The sequence below is a fragment of the Propithecus coquereli genome, unplaced genomic scaffold (assembly GCF_000956105.1).
Source record: "Propithecus coquereli isolate 6110/MARCELLA unplaced genomic scaffold, Pcoq_1.0 Scaffold285, whole genome shotgun sequence".
Taxonomy (NCBI): Eukaryota; Metazoa; Chordata; class Mammalia; order Primates; family Indriidae; genus Propithecus; species Propithecus coquereli.
In genome coordinates, this window is record NW_012148452.1 from 1,640,215 (window position 1) to 1,665,125 (window position 24,911).

General features: G+C 35.6%; 1 protein-coding gene across 1 annotated transcript in view; it reads right to left on the minus strand.

Annotated features, from left to right (window-relative positions):
- CLTC (clathrin, heavy chain (Hc)) overlaps positions 1-24,911 on the minus strand; it is a 64,509-nt gene that overhangs the window by 4,873 nt on the left and 34,725 nt on the right. The window contains exons 10-30 of the mRNA XM_012648427.1: positions 24,777-24,899; positions 23,942-24,079; positions 23,532-23,696; positions 23,196-23,376; positions 19,860-20,023; positions 15,472-15,597; positions 14,630-14,772; positions 11,320-11,554; positions 9,310-9,432; positions 8,148-8,293; positions 7,422-7,605; positions 7,032-7,224; positions 6,450-6,607; positions 6,076-6,240; positions 5,676-5,783; positions 5,426-5,593; positions 5,144-5,293; positions 4,920-5,051; positions 4,697-4,807; positions 3,524-3,694; positions 2,922-3,143 (exon numbers count right to left, since the gene is read on the minus strand). Of these exons, the coding sequence (XP_012503881.1) occupies positions 2,922-3,143; positions 3,524-3,694; positions 4,697-4,807; positions 4,920-5,051; positions 5,144-5,293; positions 5,426-5,593; positions 5,676-5,783; positions 6,076-6,240; positions 6,450-6,607; positions 7,032-7,224; positions 7,422-7,605; positions 8,148-8,293; positions 9,310-9,432; positions 11,320-11,554; positions 14,630-14,772; positions 15,472-15,597; positions 19,860-20,023; positions 23,196-23,376; positions 23,532-23,696; positions 23,942-24,079; positions 24,777-24,899 (3,306 nt within the window). The remainder of the gene's footprint in view (positions 1-2,921; positions 3,144-3,523; positions 3,695-4,696; positions 4,808-4,919; positions 5,052-5,143; positions 5,294-5,425; positions 5,594-5,675; positions 5,784-6,075; positions 6,241-6,449; positions 6,608-7,031; positions 7,225-7,421; positions 7,606-8,147; positions 8,294-9,309; positions 9,433-11,319; positions 11,555-14,629; positions 14,773-15,471; positions 15,598-19,859; positions 20,024-23,195; positions 23,377-23,531; positions 23,697-23,941; positions 24,080-24,776; positions 24,900-24,911) is intronic.

Consider the following 24,911-nt stretch of genomic DNA (forward strand, 5'->3'; position numbering starts at 1 on the left):
TAGAGCTAACAATATCACAATGTCCAGGCATAAACATAGGCAGGTCGGGCATAGGGAAAAAATTAAAAATTCTGAAGGAATAGCATCAAGCTAAGCAAAAATTTTAGATTTTTCTATATAATGGGACAGCCTCTGGCATAGGAACACCCAATTTTTATTTCCACTGACCCAATTTAGATTGCTTAAAAAAGAAAAGCAGAGAAGGCTTTTATGAATACAAGCTTTTGTTAAGAGCTGTAACAAAAGTTTCTGATCCTTGGATTTAAAAAGAAAAATTACAGGTAAGCACATCACTGAATTCAGTTTCATCTGTACTATTGAAAATTCACTAAAATGTAAAAGGCTTTTCCACAAAGACTGCAATATGCTGCAGAGGAAAAGTTAACATGCAGTCAGTTATTTTGGTGTATGTGTGCATGAAAAAAAGGCAAAAGTACTGAAGCAAGAAGTGAGATCTGAAGATGACTGTTGCTATACAGGCTCTCAAGAAACACACACAGCCCACAGCAATGCTATAAGAGTTTCAAAAGTAATATGATGTAATTGCAATGACTGTTGTACATGCTTGATTTGAAACAATGCATAACACTGCAGTTCAATTACCTGTTTTTCACACACACGCTTTCTAACTGCCTTGCTTACTAGCTGCTGAAGGGTCTCACACACAATGCATTTTACTCAGGTTTGCCCTAAGTTCCAGTGGTGACTCCAGTTTGGTTCAACATGATCCCAAGGCGTTGTCCCCCACACAAATTCTTTTAAATTTGTTTCAACTCTCCATTACCTTCCCACCATTTTCTAACCACAATTTGATAACAGATATATATTTCTAAGTTTGTTTCATTTATGTTGGGTTGGAGAAAAGCCAATGAAGAAAGCAGCAACCAAAAGGTGCCTAAATTTGACCTTCTTGGACAAGCCAACTGATCAATAAGAGCAAATTTTGGTAGCTTCAGAGGTGTGCCTTATTACAGAAAGTAGAAGTCAATATTGCTTCATTATAAACAGAAATAATCCATGTTGCTCAGCAACAATTATAGCAAGCTTGGCTCTCATGATTAAAACGGTTTTGATTCCTCTTAAAAATGGACTAGCACCATAAGAACTGGACACCTGGAGAAACATGAGGAAAGTCTCTTCGGAAGCAGCTAGTATCTCTCGTATCTACTTTCAGCAAAAAATTAGTAAGAATCAAGAGATCAGAAACTGGATCACAGTCCTTCAATAACAAAAAAACCCCAAAAAGTCTTTCAGGGCATCATGTATATATGAATTCAACAACTGTCAGGCAAGCTCACAAAATAAAACCAGAGGCTGTTTTAATTTATTTCAAGTAGTAAGAAAAGTCCTATTATGGTCCAGTTACCCTGACAGGGAAGAGAAATTTCCTGGTACTTTAGAATTAGTATGGAAACTCACCATGCTCAGTTTTTAATAATATATTTAAGAGAGACTGTGAACCAACTACTGATTGGCCTCCTGCCCTTCCTAAAGCCTATTAGCCGATTAGTAGCAAACATCTACTAATGTCCTACAGCTCTATTATAGTTATGTTTCAAGGGACTTGCAGAGGCTTTAGTGAAAATTTATTGGGGGGGAAAAAGCAGCAGCAGCAGTGTAGAAAAGGAAGGAAAAAAATCATGCAAATTCCTTAGACTTAGTCCTCCAGACTTAAAGATGGAAAAGAATCAACTTTCACCTTTTCCTTTATTGCATCAACCTGCAAAGGAATTCAGAAGGTGCAGCTTAGAAAAAAATCAAATTCCATATTGAGCATAAAAAGGTAGAATCAGCAACAAAGGTTTAGGGGAGAAACATCTAATACTAAAAAAGGTATGAGAAGTGAAAATAAAGGGCAAACTGGAAGCAAAATTTAGAATTTTTTTTTTTTTTAACTTCAAAGCTTACTGCAGAAGAATTTATGCTACAATCAGTGTGAAAGAAAGCAGTTTAATTGCTAGTAAAATATACAGCATTTAGGTTAACAGCAGCTTAGAGCCAGGTCTCACAAGTTGGCATTATGCATAAGAAAAGATGCTATTCTCATCTATGACTAAGATAAGGCAACTGTTTTTTCTTTTACACTGAACTTTACATAGAAAATGTTAACTCTTTAAAAATCTTAACTAAACACAATGGTATTTAATTAGGTGATATTCTAAGGAAAAATTTGGTATACTGGGGGTTGTTAGTAGTGCTTTATCCCGCCACCCTTTACTCAGGCAGGCTGAAAGATCAGATGTGAGACTGTGAGACTGATTTTAAGCATGTTTTTGCTTTGACAAAATGGATTCTTTAAAACCATTTTAAAATGTTGTACAGCGAGAAAGCTAGTAACTGTTGAGAATAGGGTGAGTAAAAAATATTCTGACATTAACAAGGGACACTAAGATGAAGAGTAAATTTTATAAGGTGATTATGCCCCCAGCTTGTTTAATGTGTTTTTAGGAAATGTGGTTAATTGTTAACCTCCTATAACATTTTTAAATTAGGGATTAGACTTTCAAAAAATTGTGAAGATTAACAGGATATTAAGAATACACACGCGGCTTTCCCAGGGGAAACAGGCACAGACATCATTAAAGTCAGGAATCAACTAAATAAATCTACAGTACTAGTTATGAACATCTGAGTTACAGGAATTTTGAGAAAGATGCTATTTTGAAAAAAATTTTATCAAATATTAAAAAAATATATAGATTATTATTCACCCTCAGAAATACACTGAGGATAAACATTCTGACAGGCTATGTTTATATTCCCTTTCAAATCAATTAAAAAAATTTTCAGAGAACAGGAATATTTTATGATCAACTAAATAACTTCTACTAGAGAAAAAACATTTACATATAACCCCTGCATGTAGAATTTTACATATTTGCAAGATAATTAGTTCTGAATACACTTAGAAGAGTCATTACCTTTGTCAAGTATTCCTTCATGACCTGGATGAAATAGGGCATGGCAAAGTCCATGATGTTGTGCCTCCATGCAGTTTCCAGGACAACGTCAGGCCTTAAGAGATCGTAACAGGTAAAGAGACAGGCTCCAAAGCACTCTCTTTTTTCTTCCTGCAAAAACCACTGCAGGAGTTCTTCAGCCAACTCAGTGTCTTTAGATTCAGAGGCATACTGCATTGCATCCTATTCAGAGGAAACAGTGAAGGTCAAGAATTAAACCCAAACATGCTGAACTGGTAAACCAAGTAATACAATGGAAACTTCCCAAAAATGTAAATCTGCATTTGCAATGGGAAAAGAAAGCCTCCTACTTATATAATTTAAATGAAAAATTTCAAAGGAAAGGAAAAGGACAAGCTTTTCTTAAAGAGAGATAAGTTCAACCTTAATATAAGACAGCCCACAGAATCAAGAAATCCACTGACTTAATTGCCATCTCTTCAAATGGGAGCTTAAAGTCAATTCTCATAGTCACAAAACTAGTACTTTCATAAAACATAATCACTTGAAATATATTATTTTAGGCTTGGTTTAACAGCCCTGCCCCCACCAACTTTATCAACCTTGTAAAGGCTGTCTTTCTTGCACAGCTCAACACTCTGTTTCCAGCGATTGTTGCCTTTGAAGAGATAAGCAGCAATTCTTCTAAACTCAATGAGTTCATGTTTTTCCAAACGTTGAGCAAGCGAGATATTGTCAAAGTTGTCATAGGCATCTATTGATGTTCGCAGAGCCTTAAAAAAAAAAGCCATCCAAATGCCAAATCAGTGTTTTAACATTTACATTCCATCATTCTTGATTGATGAGCCCATTAGATGGTAACATGTAATATGATAGCCTAGATTCAAGCATCAAACTACAAAGTTAAAATCTGAACAGTTAAAGTTTCTTCAATCTAATTTTATGACAATAATGTCCTCAGAGGTACTATGAGATTTCCTAAGATACAATTTTGTCCAAGGATTTTTAGTATCAAGGACTAACGTGAATGATTCTGAAATTGAAAGGCTTTGTAATGTGGAGAGTAAGATTTTATGCTCTAGGGAAACTCCTGGTACAACTCAGCATGATATTCAGCAGTACAGATCATCCTGGACCGAGTCTAAAAGAAAATCTTGCTGACGGCAAGAGAAAGGAAAAAAAATGCAACTAGCATAACCTTAACCATAACTAGCTCAATTTTGCTTATGCAAAATCCTTCATAAGTTTATTAAAAGACAAATACTAGTAAGATATTGGGAAGAAAAACAGTGAATAAATACAGTTAATATCAAATAAGTTTAATAGACTAGGTAAGAGATTAAGGACTTTTTTGTTCCTAACTATAACCTAAATTAACGTCAGAGATAAAGTAACTGCATCTTTTTTTGTTTTGTTTTTAGAGACAGGGTCTCGCTACATTGCCCGGGCTAGATCTGAATTCCTGGGCTCAAGCAATTCTCCTGCTTAGGCCTCCCTGAGTAGTTGAGACTACAATCATATGCCACCATGCCCAGCTCCCATCTTTTTTTCTAAAGCAGTATCTTAACAAGATCTAAGCAAAATTCTGAAACATGGCACTTAATTAGGAGATTTATCAATCTTGAAAACCTTATTAAATTTAAATCCTAGGCATACAAGGACCTACTATTTACAATCCTAAAGGATAATGGGCTTTTTTACGGCAAAATATACCAACTTTACAACACATTCATAACTTGAGTTTTGAGAGTATGTGCAAGAATCAAAGATTTTACCTGATAATCTTCCTCTGTAATAAAGAGATTATTCAGTGATTCATTCACAGATTTGTTGTTGTGGTTCTGAACTGAACGCAAATATGGTTTCACCAGTGGTAGCTGTTTAACCTTTAAAATAAAGAGTGTGTTACAAATATAACATGTTATTGAAGTTCCAGGAACAAAAATTATCCAATTATGTCTTAATTCCCTGCTATGAAGTTCGGTTTAAAATTATTACCTTGCTAAAATAATTGACTGCACGAGTATGATCCAACCGTGGAGACAGCACCATCAGCAAATCATTTAACAACAGAGGCTTAAATTCTAAGTAGAACTGTATTGCTCTGTAGTATAGTTCCACATTGGCAACCTAAAATGGGAAAACTCCATATGTTAAGTCAGAGTTACTTCCTAGTGAGCTTTCTCCTTCTGAAGCCTGTATCTTCTGAAGAAGGTACACACCTTGGTAATGATATCTTTGAACTGCCCTTCTTTCCATGCATCAGTTGGATGATTCATCATGGTAATTATGGCATTATCATATTCTTCATACTTATCATACAAAAACACCAGTTCTGCCCAAAGATGAGCCTGTTCTGCAGCTCTCAGAACCTGGCACAAGAAAGATTTAACTGCTTTAAATATGAGTCTCTACTTCTAACTAATAGCCTTTAAAAAAAATAAGATGTTTTAAAGTATTAGTTTTAGCTATAGAGTTGCTTCACAACGTTAGAGGTTGGTTACCTTAGGAATATTCACTCTAGACCAGAACAGCTCCAGGTGCTCCCTCATCTTCTGAGGTTTAAATTTAGAATACAAAATAGCTAATTCGGTAAACATTCCCATGTGAGCTCGCTCAAGTCCCAATGCTGCTTCCAACATGGTTATCAGTTCTTCAAAATATCCACGATCCTAAAAAGAGAAATTTGCAATTAAAGACAAGAATATCTGTGGTAAAGGGTCGCAGATCATAAAAAAGGCTCCTGTTCATTACCTGATAGTAGTTGATAAGTTCCTCTAATTCATCTGCATGTACTACAATATGAAGCCCACACATCTGAGCAAGACGGAATTCTTTCCCATCGACACAGGCGAAGCAGACCTAGAATAAACATTTCCTCTATGTCAACTCAAATGTAAACATGGGTAGTGTTTTCAACTAATCAGCTTTCTTTTTTTTTTTTTTGAGATAGTCTTGTTCTGTTGCCCTGGGTAGAGTGCAGTGGCATCATCCCTGCAACCTCAAACTCCTGAACTTGATCAATCCTCCCACCTCGGCCTCCCAGAATGCTAGGATTATAAGCGTGAGCCACCTCACCCGGCCTCAACCAATCAGTTTAAAGAGCATTTCCAAATAGATGTTAATTCTTCACACAAACTTGTATTTAGATTACCTCTTTCCAAGTTCGAGTACTGTTAGCTTTCCGAGCTCCATCAACAGCTGCCTGATATTCACCCAAGTGAACCAGGGTAGATGCCAAGCGTCCAAAGTTAGAAACATTATTGTACAACAACTTAGCAGCATCATACATTTTTTCATCATAACAACGGTCACCAACCTGGGGGAAAAAAGTTAATACATATTTGGTAAGATATTAGCCTTAGCTCAACCCTCTTTCCAAATTCACATTCTTAATACCGATTTATATTCCAGTAAGACTTTTTCCTAGAAATACTTCAGTTATGATGTGTCGATCCTAACAAACTAATACAGTTGCTCAACTATTTATTTTTACACTGTTTAAAAGAATCTGAAAGGAAAACTCACTTGTTGGATATGAGCATTATTTGGCCCATTGATGAACTCTTCTAACTCTGCAAGGCGGTTTGTCTTAGCCAGCGCAAATATCAATTCTGTTTCCACATAGGACTCTCGAGCCTTCTTACGGGCCATCTGCAAGTACTTCACCAGTTCCTCCCAGTTTCCTAAGTACAGAAAAAGAAAAAATAAATCCAAACACTAACATTCTAGTTTATCTTTTCACATAAGGAGAACTGCTATGAATTTCCTTTTCAAGGAAATGTTATAGAGAATAACAAGTGTAAATTGTGCAAGATTACACTTCTATATTATCACTGACCAAATAGGTGAAGTCCCTTTTTCCTTAAAGTTTTAAGATTAGAACTCTATCAGGATTTTATGAGACTTCAAAACAGAAAATTAATCTTCCCCATAGACTTTATAAATTCACAAAATGCAGCCTCTTTGTATGTGGACTACGATGGGAGGGCTAGAAGTGTTCATCAGTAACCATGTAGTATCCAATTCCTGCGTAATTCAGAACAGATATCTTAATGTTTAGCTTAATCATTTTCTGAGGTCTTAAACACATAAGGTAAGAAGTCATACCACTAGTATTGGCAGCCTGAACAACTTCCATGTAGGATGAAGGATCATCTGCTTTGATGTAAGAATCAATGGCTTCTTTCACCATTCCTTTCTGCAACTGGGCTTTTGCAAGTTGACTCCACACCGCAGGTTCATTGCAGCGTTCAGCAAACTCATATGCTCGATCCAAGTTTCCAATATGTTCAATCAAGACCTAGGTAACCAATTTTTGAATTAGGGCTATGGTAAACTGGATCTTACCCACAGCAATTACATTTAAGCTATTGGCATTTTATTGCTCTTCTATTGCGATAGGAATCAATTATATCCACCCTCGTAGGATAATGCATACATTCAATCAAGAGAAGGCACTGCATACAGTAATTCGACTTATGTAATCTCAAGATTTACCTGTACCGCTGAAGTATTGACATCAAATTTCCGGAAAATAGCAAATGCTTCTTCAAACAGCTCATTGCTGATGGCAATATTGGCAATATCTGGGGCATCATAATTATCAAGGCGGTTAATATACTCCATAACACGTGTACGGTCAGCCTTAATTGCAGTGAGGATGAGGAGGTTTTGTAGATTCCTTTAAGAAAAGGAATAAATATTTTATTTATTTACTTTTTTTGAGACAGAGTCTCACTCTATTGCCCAGGCTAGAATGCAGTGACCTCATCATAGCTCACTGCAACCTCCAACTCCTAGGCTCAAGGAATCCTCTCACATCTCAACCTCCCAAGTAGCTGGAACCACCATGCCTGCCTAACTTTTCTATTTTTGTAGAGACGGGGTCTCGCTACGTTGCTCACTCTGGTCTTAAACTCCTGACTTAAAGTTATCCTCCCGCCTCAGCCTCCCAAAATGCTTAGATTACAGGCATGAACCACCATGCCCTCCAGGAATAAATATTTTAAATGGAATATTAAAAAGCTTATCAGTCATAAAAAATAACCACTGTGGCTAACAGAGAGGCTTTTATCTTAGGAGGTAGGGTAAGAAGAGAAAGGGTATTAGCAGAGTGAGAATTCAGGCAACCTTCTCTTTGTTTCTTTGTTCCTTCCCAAAATTTACAGGCCATAATTAAAGACTGACTATCGACAGCCAATGGATCACACTCTGATAGCATACCTGTGTTCACTGAATACAGAGTTATCAAGTACAATTTTCTCCAGCAGTTCAATAAGTTCATTAGGAAGGTCTGCAGTCATAAAAGCCTTGACAGTTACTGATACTTCTTCAGGGTCCTGAGTCTCAGACAAGGCTGTCTGTACAACCTACAAAGGATATACGGGGAATAAGTAGGAGAATCAAGGTAGTTTTTAAAGATAAAATCCTGAAATAGGCAAAAAAGAATAAAGTAGAAAAAATACCTTTACATTTACCAAAGAAAGGTCTTTCTACACAAATCTACATGAACATACATACACTAGGTATAATTCTACTCTGTTTAAAAACTACCCTAATTATAGAGTTTCTATCTTTTCTCTGATTAAAACATCATCCGCACTAATATTCATCATTATCACTTTAATGGCTACACATAATTCAACTACAAAGATGCAGAATGAAAAAATCAATAATTTCTCTGGTTCTAGCAATTCACATGGTGCTCAGACACTGCAATGCTTATTTTTTCCAGGAAGCTTTGTATCTACTTGGGAATGTTCCTTAGAAATGCTTCCTAGGAAAGAAATGAAAAATTAATTGCCTTCAATCTATTCTTTTCCAAAATGTTTTATTTATACTTCTATCAGGAGAATTGAAGAATCATTACAATAACTGTCAATTTTTAGGGTATTAAAATTATATTTTCAATTTTATATAGGTACAAAACCACATCTCATTTGCAGTTCTATGCTTATTAGTGAGATTTAACATTTACCCACTTGGTCTTTTTGTATTTTCTCTTATCAATCTTAATCTTTGCTGACTTATTATCTTGAATGTTCACAATCAATTTTGCCACTTCTCAGGTGTTAATAATAGCAATCTTTTAATGTTTAATTTGCTGTTTTCCTTTTAACTAAGATGAACCAAGAAAGTTTTATATAATTAAATCATGTCTTTGGGGATGTATTTTGTTTTTCTTAATGTGTAACAGATACATCTATTTGTACTTATATAAATTTATATCCATTTATATGTGGTATAATTTAAATTTTCTTCTACTTTGTATTGCCTTCTCTCATAGTCAACAATGATCCATTTGAGTATATTTGGGTATATGATGAGGGAAAAGATTTCATTCACAGTTACGAGGAGGAGCCTAAAACATATTTGCCAATTTTACCTGGTCAATCAGGGGTCTCCTGTAAGGATTACTTTCTAGTAGCACGCTACCCCACAATTCTGGATCCTTTCGACGCACCAGGTAGCGAGAAAGACTTTTGAAGAGGGAATTCTCATTGCAAACCTAAATAAGATATGAAAGATTAATTTCAAGATAGAAATAAAGACTTCTTATAGAATGACTTTAACTTTAAAGGTTATTTCCTATCTTTTAAACTGTTTATTGTTTTATAGGAAAAAACATCCATTATTTATACATGTAATCTTGAGTGGGTCACACCCAAATTTTTCCTATTAAAATTCAACCAATAGGAAAAACATAGTTATTAATTTCTGGAGGCTTTTAAAAAGCACCATGATATTGGATATATTTTTGTACTTTCTGTTTTATTCTAACAGTCTATTTATGTACCAGTACTGCACTGTTTATTATAGTGGCTCTATAATATGGTTCAATATCCAGTAAGACTAATTCACCTTCGTAGCTTTCTTTTGTACCTTCCCAGGGATGGGGAAGGTATAAAACGAGCCTTGTGTATTGTGTGCCAGAAGATAAGTGCTCAAAGAATGATGAACCCACAACACAAAGACATGGAACCAGACTGAAGAGGTTCCCATCAGCCAAAACAGGGACAGTTTGAGCATAATAACTAAGAGTAACAGATTATAACCCATTGAATAAAACAGGAATCTATGCATCCATGAATATGTGAATGCTGAAAGATAAATATGGACAAAGTACTGGAGTTGGAAAATCTTCACTTTGCAACCAACACATTAACAATGGTTTAAAGCGAAAATCAATAGATGCTAAATTGGGGGAGGGAGGACAAGAGGATATTTGCATGGTCTTAATGTCTACTCACAGACTGCTTAATATCTGAAAAAGAATGAGTAATAATTATAAAATGAAGAAATGGGACAACCTGATTAAAACTGACATCACAATGGGGATAACAGACATCATGTGCCTCTGGATGTAACAGCACGAGAAAGACGAAACACCATTTAAGTGTATTCTGGATGGAAATTTATAATCTAAATCTAATCAAAAGGAACAATCAAAGAAACTCAAAGCACAAACTTTTTTTTTTTAAGGTGAGTCAAAAAGCAGAAACTTTACATTTAAATGAAATATACAGAGTAGGCACAGGCATAAAAACAGAGCACAGTTTGGTGGTTGTCAGGGGCTGGGGGAAGGAGGTATGTGGAACTATTTAATGAATATGGGGTTTCCTTTTGAAGTTATAAAAATTTGGAATTAGGTGAAGGTGGTGATTACATAGCATTGTGAATGTACTAATTGGCACCGAACTGTTCACTGTAAAATTGTTAATTTGATGTTACAGGAATTTTGCCTCAATAAAAGATTACAAATAGAAAAAAAGTCTACGTTTATAAAGATATCAATGTCACAAAAGACAAAAAACTGTAGAACTATTCCAGATTAAAGGAAACTAAAGAGACACGACAACCACATGCAATATGTGACTATAGAGGAAATAAACTACTACAAAGACCATTGCTGGTCAATTGACAGAATTGGAATAAAACAGATTTTTTAAAGTATCCTATCAATGTCAAACTGACTAAAGCTGATATCTATAATATGGATCTGAAGGAGAGTATCCTCATTCTTAGGAAATAAACCTCAAAGGGGTATAAGGCTATGATGTATACAGCTTATTTTCATATGGTTAAAAAATTATGAGTGTATGCATATGTGTATGAATGGTGTACGTATATGAAATAATGTGAGAACACAAACGGTAAAGCTAGTGGGGTTAGAACATTAATAGGTCAGTCAGGACAAAGGGTATAGACTTTAATTATTTTGGGCACTTTTAGGTTCACGATTATTTCGAAATAAAGTTTTGAAAAAGCACCCATCACCAAAAATGCTCTATTTTACCTAAAATCACTCCCAAACTCTCAAAATTCACCAGTCTAACATATAAGAGGTTTAATAAAATGCAGCTTTCTCTGTACACATTCAGCTAGCAGTACTCACATTAATAAGTTCCAGATCGCACTGGCCACGTTCATAAGCCACACAGGCCAGATGTGGATCTCTCTTCTCACAATACTTTCCAACAACACGACTGTCATAATAGGGATTTTCACGAAGAAATCTCTCTGGGTTGTTATTACTGTCTATGTAGATTTTGGCTAAGGCATTGTGAGTAGCAGGTTCCTCACAGCCCTCATGAATTCTGGCCTCTAGCCAAGGCAGAAGAAGTTTCAATCTAGGGAAAAACAAACAAAAAATACAAACATACAAATACTGTATTATAAATAACATACTCTGGACATGCTAACTAGACAAGTACGTTACGGTCTATAATGCGCTTTCACATACTTTTTTCTTTTTTAATAGAGATAGGGTCTCGGCAGGGCAGTGGCTCACGCCTGTAATCCTAGCACTCTGGGAGGTCGAGGTGGGAGGACTGCTTGAGCTCAGGAGTTTTAACACCAGCCTGAGCAAGAGCAAGACCCCATCTCTACTATAAATAGAAAGAAATGAGCCAAAACAACTAAAAAATAGAAAAAATTAGCCCAGCATGGTGGCGCATGCCTGTAGTCCCAGCTACCCAGGAAGCTGAGGCAGGAGGATCACTTGAGCCTAGGAGTTTGAGGTTGCTGTGAGCTAGGGTGACGCCATGGCACTCTAGCCCAGGAAACAGGGGGAGGGGAGGAAAGGGGAGGGGAAAGAAAAAAGAGATAGGGTCTCAACTGCCTAGGCAGGAGTGCAGTGGCTATTCATAGGTGTGATCACAGTGCACTTCTACCTCAAACTCCTGGCCCCAAGTGATGTTCCCACCTCACCCTGAGTAACTGGGACTACAGGCGCGTACCACCACACCAGGCTTTACATAATTTTTAATTCTCAACAACCCTATTACAAATTGGGAAATTCAGACTCAAAGATGGCTGAGTTGCCTAAGATTACACAGAAGGTATATAAGACTTTTTTCACTCTCTAAGACCTATCTGCTATAAGATACACCTATCTATTAATACTTATATTTGGATATAAGAGAGATTATAGATTCATAGACTATCCTTTCTTTATACCAGACAAAATATCTGGACTTTAGAAAATTTTTTTTTTCTTTTAATCTTTTTTTATTATTGTAGATGAGGGAACTTAGATAAAGTTGGAGTGGCTTAGCAGAATTCTTTTTTTTTTTTTCCTTTCAGCATATTATGGGGGTACAGATGTTTAGGTTACGTATGTTGCCCTTGCCCCCCCCAAGTCCGAGTTTCAAATATGTCCATCCTTTGGGTGGGTGTGCATTGCACTCTTTGTGTATGCAAATACCCGTCCCCTCCTCCCTCCTCTCCCCTCCCCCCTGCCCAACATCCAATAGATGTTATTCTTATATGTGCATTTATGTGTTGATCAGTTAATACCAATTTGATGGTGATAGAAAATTTTGTTTAGGGACAGGATGGGGATGTGGTATGATATAGGCCAGACTATCTGAGGTTCCTTTCAGTTTTTAACACAATTAACATATGGCGTTACCTAAAGTCAAAGGGGGCAGTATCCAAAACATGTACTGGGAATAAAATTTGGTAGTTTTAGAAACTTCGGTTTAATGGTTCTAGTTGTCATGATCTACCAAGGATCATGGCTGTGCTAAGCTACAGCTTCTGTTTCCATAGCAAGGTAGAGACATCAATTGGAATTCCATTGGTCCTGATGACTACCTCTTTTACTTACAGTTTAAAATGTGTGTGTGTGTGTGTGTGTGTGTGTGTGTGTGTGTGTGTGTGCACGTGCGCATATATATATACTTTTTAAATAAGAGATGGGGTCTTGCTTTGTTGCCCAGGCTGGTCTTAAACTCCCAGGCTCAAGTGATCTTCTTGCCTCACCCTCTCAACCATGGTTTTAATTATTAAAAGCAGCCAGAAAAAAAGCATTACTCTAATATTTTGGCTATCAAATTAATGTAGCTATTATGAACACTCCCATTAAAGACACTTAATTCTTTTAATTAATAAAGGCAAAAATCAAGCTTCTATAAACTTGTGTAACCCAAGCAGCTATATCATGTTAACTGAAAGAATAAAGGCACATCTTCCAGCCTGAGCAAGAGTAAGACCCCATCTCTACTAAAAATAGAAAGAAATTAGCTGGACAACTAAAAATATATATAGAAAAAATTAGCTGGGCATAGTGGCCCATGTCTGTAGTCCCAGCTACTTGGGAGGCTGAGGCAGAAAGATTGCTTGAGCCCAGGAGTTTGAGGTTACTGTGAGCTAGGCTGACGCCACGGCACTTTAGCCCGAGCAACAGAGTGAGACTCTGTCTCAAAAAAAAAGAATAAAGGCACATCTAAACTAGTGATTTAGATAAGAATCTAGTTTTTCAAAATATAATTTGTCAAAAATCAAATTATCTAACTGGCATTTCCTTAGAATATGCAATAAAACTGTTTTTTAGGTATTAGACTTAAGATTCAATTGAATCTCTGTGTAAACATTAAATTGTTATGACCTAAAATGACACTGAACTAGGCCCAAGCTTTTAAGTCAGTATTATACTATGTATCTATTGCCTTTAAGTGCAGAATTTTTCCATTCTGCATTTAAATGTTTGAAATATTCTAATACAAATTCTAAAAATATCATTAGTAGGTTACTCATATCAATTCAGGTTAAAATTAAATTTCATAGGTTTTCTTGATATCCCTTAATACAGCCAGAGTAACTTCCTACTATTATACCAATTCGACAACCACATTTACTACCATCAGTACTTCCCAAACACTAGTTCCTAAAAATGTTCCAGCTAAAAGAGGGCTTCAGCCTAGTAAGCTTTAGAAGCACTTATGCTATATTTTATTAGAAATTCATAATTCATACTATCACATTACGGAACTAAAAATTAAATATCAGTTTAACTCAGAGTTGTATAGGGAACTCTTTTCCCTCCTATACTTGAAAAAACACCATACTATTTATCGGTGAAGTTAGTTGTTAAATATATTGGTATCATACCTAACTAAAAGCAGTCTTATACAGTTTACATTAAAAAATTATATGTCAAACCTCATAATTATAAACATGCAAAAAAGTGATCACCCAGGTGAACAAATTTTCTGTATGACAGCTGTAATGTTTCAGAAAACAGATTTTTTTCCAGTGCTGACAGCTAGCTTCTCACCTCTAAATTAGGTATCTCCAGGAAATTATTCTCCATGTGTAACTGAGTAGCTTTGAGGCAACTGACTAGCTGTATTTTTATCCATTACAATGCTAAGAAACCCTACTAATTTATCCCAGTTATGAAGACTAAAATGGTACCACACCTGTTTCTTTTTTCCACCTCAGCAACAAGCTCATCAGTAGAAAATTGTCCTCTTACAACAAGAATCAAGTTTTTAATGACGTCTTCCGAACAATCAACATCAAGTAATCCTCCAATAACCACAGGAAGTCGACTTGGATTCACCTATGGTTAAAAAAAGTAGAAGAATGCCCATCACATTCATAAGCTAAGCAAAGAGAAGTTTAAAACAAATAAAACCCATTTCCTTCTTTTAAGATCAGTTTTAAAATTTAATAATAAAGTTTCAATTTGCAACTAGACAGGAATTTAGCATGAAGTCCAGCTAAAAATAGGACTTCATGGACTAAAAAGTATTGGAAGCACTTGTATTATATTGTCCCCTATTGGTTTTGTTAACTAGTTACCTACGCATTGCTCCAAATGATAAATAAGTCCAAAGAAGCTAAAGTCAAAGAATGACTGGAAGACTATCTAATAAAAAAGACTTCTATACTATAATTGCAACACTGCCTTTCGATTTCTAGAGTTAGAAGGTAAAAAGTATCTAATATCCATATTTCAGATGGTAGGAAAACTGCTTTGGTGTCTAAGGCTTCCGCATGGATATCTCAGGGCCTATCAAGTTAGCAGGGCCCTAGGCCATCCAACTTTTTCCAACTACAGTAGCTCTATTCTTATGTTTTACATGCTTGGCATACATGTAATCAAGTAAGGATTCTGCTGGGACAACAAAATGTTAAAAGGTACTGTAGCAGACCACTCTTATTGGGCACATAGTTTCAAAAGGATGAATAGTTCCAGAATATGAGAAATAATATCTACAATAAGATCATACTTTTAAATTACCTCTGTATTACTTACCTTCTGTACATATATCTCTATATACTTTTGAAGATTATTTCTATATAAATAGAGCACCAAATCATGGACGAAGTCAAAGCGATCACACACAATGATAAGTGGTAGTTGATCTGTTAGTTTTGCTTCCTGAAAAAAGAACAAAAAGCAGCCTTAATTTTCTCCTTCTGTGAGGTATCAAATCTACATAAAATATGAGAATCTATTCTAAACTAATGGGAGAGGTTCACACAAACTTAGCTTTTCCGTTAAAGAAAGAAATGCCCCAATAGTTAAATGTGTACATCCCAGTTTTAGTAAATTTTTACTAAGCAATACTTAGATTCACATAGCAATATACCAGGTCCTTCCCAAGTACAGCCTTTTACCAAAAAGAAAAAGAAAAGGAACAAATTAAGATTTGTGAGCCACCAGTGGCTCTCAGGTTATAAAATCATCACACTGGGACTTTCATTAATACTAACAGTTCAATTAAATTTGCAATTGACTTAATAACTATAATCACATTGTCAAATATATGACATAAATGGCTCACATTTGTTTCAAACTAATGAGTTCTTTTCTACCCCTTTCCCAATTCCAATCTATAATATATAACGAGCCTCTAACATTCTATTACAATAAAGCCTACAAGGAGCAGCATGATGGTGATTGCGATTGCCCATGAATTAAATATACCACATGTTGCTATAACAAAAGGGCAAAAAAAAAAGCATTTAAAGAAAAGACATCTTTAAATTGCCAACTGCTCTTACCATTACAAATACCAAACTACAATCCTACTTGTAGATTGACATAGAAGATATTATACATACAGGTAGGTAAGACCTGTACTGGGCATTTACCTGATACATGTCCTGTTACATTCCACAGACATAAGGTACAGCACAAAAAACAACAGTTTCCATCAGGAATTCATTTATACACAGTGAAACATTCCTCAATAAATGATTCCTCTAAAACAGTCTACTAAGGAACTAGAACTAAGCAGAGAAGAACTTTCCCCAATGACAGCCACCAAGAACATTATTTGCACAGTTAGAATAAAATGGTTCCTAAGACTAGGGCATATCCATCACCCAATTATAAATAATAATAAGATTAGTCTATGAAGTATTCAGAGAACACCACGGTAAATCTTAAGTTTATTTTAGCCATCCTAAATTAAAAAATAAAAATGGCTGTAAATCTGAAGTGGAAGTTCAGCTGCAGATTTTTCACATTAAGGAAAGTATAAAGCAAGTATTGTTTTTACTTGCTTAACACCACGGAAACTCCGCACTAACAGCTGCTACAATCATTTCTAGTAACAATCTGTCTGCGTCTACCCATGTACAAAATTACAGTAGCCCATGTTTTTCCCTACAAAACGAACATCGAAAAATTAGTGGATTTAACATTTAAGTCTTCTTCCTTACCCTTAAGGATTATATTATATGCTTAATATACATATAAAATATTACATACTTTACCGCTTAGGGGAAAAACATACTTAGAAGTAATCTAAGGTTATTTATTCTATCCTCATGGATGGGTGTTTGAACTTCTGTGGCAAAGAATTCCACTTCTATGGAATACTAACTTCATTCCAAAAAGAAAATTTAAGATCAAAAAAGTAGATGAAAATTAGGTTTTCTTGATTGCCTAAATTTGCACATGATTTCGTATATGGAAGTATGTTATTAACACTTAAAATTATTAACCATTTACTAAATGAGTTATAATGGTTGAAAATTTTAAAATTAAAATTGAAATTATATAAACACATTCAGAGGTTTTCTTCAGCATGAATTTGTTCATGAACACCTAAGAACAAGACTCTGTTCTTAGGCACTGGAGATACAGCAGGGAACAAAGTAAGCACACTCTATTCCCTCAAGGGACTTACATTCTAATGGGAAGAGACAACACCTCATAGTGGTTAAGTGTTATAAAGAAAAAGCAGGATAAGGGGGAAGTGAGAATGGGGTAGGAATGGGTTCTATCTTAGACAGGGTAACCTGAGACATCCTCTCTTATGACATTTGATCAGAAACCTGAAGAAAGTAAATGAAAAGTTCATGAAGATCTAAGAAAACAATAGTCCAGAGCACAAATAAAGGCCCTGGAACAGAAGAGGGCTGAGAGAGTTCCAGCAACAGCAAGCAGGCCAGTGTGGCTGAAACAGAACAGCAGAGAAAGAATGGCAGAAAATAAGATCAAAGGTAGCAAGGAACAGATCATGGGTGTTAAGAAGAGTTCCATGCTTTCTACAGAGAGCTTACAGTTCCACAAATTTAGGGCCTGAGTCAAATGATGCTAATGGTCCCCCTTTTGATCCTGCTCAGAGGGTACTTCAAAGAAGTTATATTCTACCAATCTTCCTTCCTAGTGGCTAGCACACAATTGGCACTCAAACATTCAAGATCAGATTCAGAGAAGTATTTTTCTTATGATCACAGAGTTTACATAAAATACCAGTCAATTACCATGCAGCCAGTACCTCAATAATAGTGATGATGAGAGGCACTGTCAATTAGAAAAAGTAAATGGTCTAACACATTCATTCTCACTACTGGCATGAGAGGCTGAATGTGATAGTAGCATCTTAGTATTGAGCTCCCATCTCAGATTATTTAAACTTAAGACACTAGCTTCACCTCTAATTCAGGCTGGACATAAATTCCTTCAGAGTCAGGAACAACTTAAAATCAAATAGAAAAAAAACTTGCCTCACGGAAATCCCACATAGGCTGACTCTACCTTATTTCCAAGGCCCATCCACACAGCTTATTAATAATGGTTACCACCGAAATAGCTACAGTATATAGGATACTTGATAAACACAGCTTAGTTTGAAGAGGCTGAGGCTAATATTAGTTAACTTCCCTAAGGTAACAACTAGATATATACTGAATGAACAACGGCTCAACAGAAATTTGTAACAGGTCTATCACACTCCACATCCATTCCCCTATTTCAGACTTGTACCTAGTTCACAAGTGTGGAGGGGCAAAAAAAAAATACTTGTCTAATTAGATCACATAGGCTAAGCAACCTAGAGCAGTACAGTAACATCCTCGTAGCCAAAGGATTTTTCTGAAGCTCAAGAATGTCAATAATTATAATAATTTAGTTCTACTTTGCATATATATAAACTCAAAGATTAAATCCAAAGCTACAGAAATTACAACTGAGGTATAAAGATTGAGAGCTCAACAAAAAAGAAATCATATAAAAATCTGGTAGTATTTTTTTAAAAAGGAAACAGTAATGATAATCAGAGGAGGAAGTAAACCAGTGTTACAGGTACACTACTAGTCAAGCACAGAGCACCACATCTTTCTTGTTTAGAGAGTTCTTGTTTTTGGACACGAGAAAGTTTTGTTTCAAACACATCATACTAGCCAGGTTACCCAGAATATTCATAATGGCCAAGATTTTATAAAACTCTACTTTTTGAAAGTTTATATTTTAATCTAAAAGGAAGGGCAATTTCCGCACTTTACTTCATTACACTAAAACTCCTTCATCTAGAGCCCAGGTAGTAAATTCTTCGAAAAAACATTCTGCCAATGCAACTATAGATTACCTACAAATGATGAAATTTGGAAGAAAAGCCTGGTTTTTTCACTGAATTATACAATAAACATTTTGGTTTTACTTTTAATTTAAAATTCTTCCAGAAGACAAAGAATATTTCAGAACTTTCTATACATTCTCTGGAATCATTTCATGTACACACTCTGAATTACAGTTTTCCTGGTCTTTTACAGAAGCCAACTTTAAAGCTTTATTTCCCTCACAAAGTAACTGATAGGTATGAGAATAAAGCTAAAGCTAAGTTTAACATTAAACAAAATTAAATGCCCTTAGGGCTGTTCTAAACAGTTCAGAATCTTTCAACCGTTACTCTTCACGCCAACACAGGTGGTCCTTACTTCTCTATAACTGAATTCATGTATCACAAAGCTTGAATTATACATGATTAACTAATATTTTAGTTTCTGGACTCAGGCAAATTTGATGATAGAGATAAACCTATATTCTACAGACAACAGACCCCTTTGTCTATAATAGAGGTTCCTGAAAATGATAGAGGGCAAGCTGATCTTAATAATGAAAAGAAGCCTAAATGATAGTCTAAAATGACACTGAGAGCACACAACCATTTTTCAAACTTCTTTCCAAATCAGAATGAAGGAAATGAAATTCCTTTGAAATAGTGTTTTCTTCTTTTAAACAGATGGTCATTCTCAAGTATTACTTACCACTTTCCTTCCCTATTTCAAAGGAAACCACAGACTTCAGAAGAAATATCCAGCACTCAATTTGAGAATGTCAAGAATTTCACATTTAGAACTGCTCATCTTCAACCCAACTAGAAAACACATTACCCCAAAACCATTTACCTTGAGAAAATTCTTGACTCGCTCAGGATCATAGCAGTTACTTTCTCTGCAGATTCTTTCTACTTCTTTGATCTGCCCAGTCTTGCAAGCTGCTTGAATATATTTAAAGTGCACATCTGGGTCCTGACTAAAGTTAACAATGGATCCCAGAAAATAAAAGAGACCTAAAATAAACAAATAATTAAAATTAAGCATAGGTATGCTTTTGAGAATAACAGAACTGAAAAACGTTTAAGCAATTAAAAAACATTTTTATATTGAATACTCCCAAATATAAATTGGTTGCTTAAAAAGCTCAATAAGAATATTAATTACTCTAGTAACCAGTTCAATAAAATGGATTTGCACTTTAATCCCCTAAGAACATAACATACAAACCAATGTTTTCTAGTAGTTTAAAAACAGTTAGGAACAGCTCCTAATACCAAAGCTAATTACCACACCATATTCCATAGTATTAGGTCATTAAGTATGAAATGTCTGATTTCTTTAAGTACTAAGTTTGACAGTTGATATCTCTGACATTTCACTTTGACACTTGTTTTACTTTTATTGTGAAGGTACATCCTCAGTCTTTCAAACACACATTTTGGCTTGCAATTATCTTTCACATTTTTTTTAGAGCAATTTTTATGAAACCATGGATAAGTCAAAAATTTGTGTTATTTTTGAATCAGTTCCATCTGGAAACCAATGCAGTGCAGATAGCTCAAAATATCACAGAAGTGTTTGGGAAGGATGTAGTTAATGAACGCACAGTACCATTGATGGTTTGAGAATCTCCATTCTAGTGATTTTAATTTTATAAGAGCCACGTGGGTGACCTGAGACCAAGGTGGATAATGATGAGCTGAAAGCTGTAGTGGAAGTGAATCCATCTCAGCCTATGCATGAATAAGCAGCAAGGTTTGATGTTACTATTCTGACAATATTAGACCATTTGAAACAAACTGGCAAGGTAAAGAATCTGGACAGATGGGTACCACATGAATTAAATGAGCGTCAGAAGAGAAAATCATCACGAAGCTTGCCTTTCTTTGCTGTCACAACATAAAAGTGAACCATTTCTACACTGTATTGTTACGTGTGATGAAAAATAGATTCTTTTTGACAATTACAAGCATTCAGCACAATGGCAGGATAAAGATGAAGTGCCAAAACACAGTCCAAAACCAAACATTCATCAAAAAAGGCTAATCATGGCCGGGCACGGTGGCTCACGTCTGTAATCCTAGCACTCTGGGAGGCCAAGGTGGGCGGATTGTTTGAGCTCAGGAGTTCGAGACTAGCCTGGGCAAGAGCAAGATCCCGTCTCTCTAAAAATAGAAAGAAATTAATCGGACAATTAAAAATATATAGAAAAAATTAGCCAGGCATGGTGGTGCATGCCTGTAGTCCCAGCTACGCGGGAGGCTTAGGCAGAAGGATTGCTTGAGCCCAGGAGTTTGAGGTTGCTGTGAGCTAGGATGACGCCACGGCACTCTAGCCCAGGCAAAAAGAGTGAGACTCTGTCTCCAAAAAAAAAAAAAGGCTAATCATGTCTGTTTGGTGGTCCAGCACTGTTATTATCCACCACAGCTTCATGAAATTTGGTCAACTGATTACAGTGGATGTCTACTACAACCAATTGGATGACATGATGAGGATGCTTGCGATTAAGCAGCCAAGATTGGTCAGTAGAGACAGGCTAATCCTCTTGTAAGAATACATGTAGCAAAAAACAACGCTGCTCAAACTACAAAAACTGGACTTGGAAACTCTCTGTCATGCACCGTATTCAGCAGACTGTGCACCAACTGACTACCACTTCTTCCAGGCTTTGGACTACTTCTTTCAAGGAAAAATATTCAATTCTCAACAAGCTGTGGAAAATGCCTTTTGTGATTTCATTGCCACTAAATCTCCAGGCTTCTTCACTGCTGGCATAAACAGACTACCCTTAAGAGGGCAAAACTGTGTCGATAGTTTAGGTGCATACTTTAATTAACTGTACTGCTTCTTGTTTGAGATATAATAAACTAAGCTTTTGATTCAAAATCAGACATTTCATATTTAACGACCTCACAGAAATTTTAAATCAAGTCCCTAATACCAGTTGTTTTTCAATATACAGTTAATACAAAACACACAAAAGTAATCTGGAAAGAATTTAATGCAGTGCTATCCAAAAGAACTTTCTCCAAAATGAAAATGTTCTTTATCTACATTGTGACATGTAGATATGATAGCCACTAACCACACGTGGCTACTGAGAACTTGAAATGTGGCTAGTTGACTAAAGAAGGAAATATTAAATTTTATTTACTTTTAGTGACTATGTAAATAGCTACGTGTAGCTAGTGGCTACTACTGTACTAAACAGTGTAAATTCAGTGCATGGTTAACATTTTGAAAGAGAAATTTAAGAAAATTAATGGAATCCCTTAACCCTTCTGTCTAGAGCATTACTACCATAAAGTGGGGAGAAAAGGTAATTGGAGACCAGAATTTAGCTAATGAACATGAGAGACACCCAACAGTGATACAATAGTATTCTGTACAGCAGTGGTTCTCAACTAGGGATGACTTTCCTTCCAGGTGACATTTGGCACTGTCTGGCGACGTTTTTGGTTATCACAACTGGCAGAGCTGATACTACTGGCATCTAGTGGGTAGAAGCCATGAATTCTGCTAATTATCCTACATGCACGGGACAACCCCTCCCACAGTAATTATCCAGCCCCAAACGTCTCTAATACCAAGAAGTCACAAAATGTCCTTGGCTAGAATCATTTGCCATTATAAGAGTCAGACATATAAGCATGAAATATTTTATCTGATCATTAGTACAGGTTGAGTATCCCTTATCCAAAATGCTTAGGACCAGAACGATTTCATTTGTTGGATTTTGCAATATCTGCATTAATTATACTTACCCAGTTCAATATCCCTAGTCTGAAAATCCAAATTCTGAAACACTCCACAAGCATTTCCTTTGAGGTTCATGTCGGCACTCAAAAGGTTTGGGATTCTGACACATTTCAAAATCAGATTAGGGACTCTCAACCTGTTATTTTCATCTTATACAATTATGACAAAGCCACTTCCTATTTTTACTTTAATATTCTATCTTCAATTCACCTATAAAATATCCACGCAAATAGTCTTGTTCACTGCATATCCTTAGGATCCCACATACAAGGGCCTTGACAACAATTACTGAATAATAAAACTTAAAATACTAAAATGTCCGATAAAATTAACGTTTTAGAAAGACAGAATTTCTAACAGTCTGATCGTAAGAATACCTCTTTATGTCTATTTTAAGTAATTTTTAAAATTCAAACTCCTAATTACCTTCAAAACTCTTGAAAGATTCAAAGAGTTCAATCAGAGACTGAGTTGACAGCTGCTCGTGATACTTAGAAGCCACCTGAACACAGATCTGCAGATTCTGACGAATATTGGCAGACAGCATGGCTCTGAGACATTCTAGGGAGTCTTCTACTGATAAGGACCCAAAGTAATTCACTAACCACTACAAGACAAAATAAATAAATAAGTGATGAATAAATGAAATAATGTCGAACCTCCGAGTGGTATGAAATTATTAATATACAGTACCACAAACACATTTTCAGTATACCAATTAATCACAACTAACACCATCTGTTATGTAAGAAACTGAAGTACCTCAGGGTTAAGAAGATGGGTGTGAACAACCGCACGCTTTATATCATATAAATCAGTGAAGTGTTCTAATGCACGCTGCAGTAGGCCAGCCTTTTCACACAATTGAGCGATATGAGCCCGGTCATAATGAGTGAACATCTGATTCCCTAGAATAGCATCTGCAACCTATAAAACCACAAACAAGATGAGTTTATTTTACCACCTCATTTATATCAGTAATTCGACATCCAGATTACCTATTAAGATTCAACAATGAATTGGTAAAGGAAATAAAGTACAAAGGCACGTTAAACTAAATTTTCTTGAATGAGGAATAGGCATCTCCGTAGCTATGAATAACGATCTGAGAAGCTCTGAATAATTACTAAAACAGTGTTGGAAACATGCCTAAAAAGCATGAAAACACATACTTGAGGCGCATGCATAAGGTTCATCTCAAGCAATCGCGTCTGTAAAGGACCTTCAGATGGGCGATTATTCTTCAGAGCATCAAGCAAGAATGCAGTACATTGCTGAATTAGATTGTATTCCATGAAGACGTCCACAATCTACAAAGAAAGATTTAAAAAAAATTGTTTTAAGATACTGTTGACAATACGTAGATGAAATTAAGCACAATCTCTTTGTTTACATATAAAAACTTAAAAGACCAAATATCAGATTTAAAGATTATGATTTGGACAACATGATTTGACACTTTAAGAACAAACTTTTATTCTCCGGAGAGACAGTTCATTTTAGTTCTGGTAAAAACAACTACAAAATATTTTAACATATTACTATATAATAGAATACAATCAAGTTGACAGATTTAAATTTTTATGAGCTTTTAAAAGGCAAAAGACTTACACGATCTAAAGAGAAACCAGAGTATTATGCACTTTTAAAACATACAAAAGCAAAAGCAGTATGAACTTTGACTCACACTTCCAATTAGCATGTCTTTCCTCTCCCCTAACCCAGTGGCAGTCACTATTGTTTTATTATTCCCACATATTTTTCATATTTTTATATACATATATCTCTAAATAAAATATTTGCATGTTTTAAAACTGTATACAGGTGGTATCATACTGTTCATTCTGCAACTTGCTTTTTTTTGCAAGACACTTGAGGTTTATCCAAGAAAACAGATAATTTCTACAAACTTTAAGTTTAACCCAGTCTCTTTCAAAGTTGTTTAAAGTCAGATCCCCTACTTTTCATTTCAACCAACTTCTACAGAATTCATTTTAATGCCATTACCTGTGTGATATCAGCAAGAGGCTCTTCATCCTGAACCAACATTTGGGCAAACTGCTGTCCCTGATCTGGACTGATACGCATTACATTTCTCAGCAGAAATATCCAGTCTGGAGTATATCCAACCTACAAATGGAC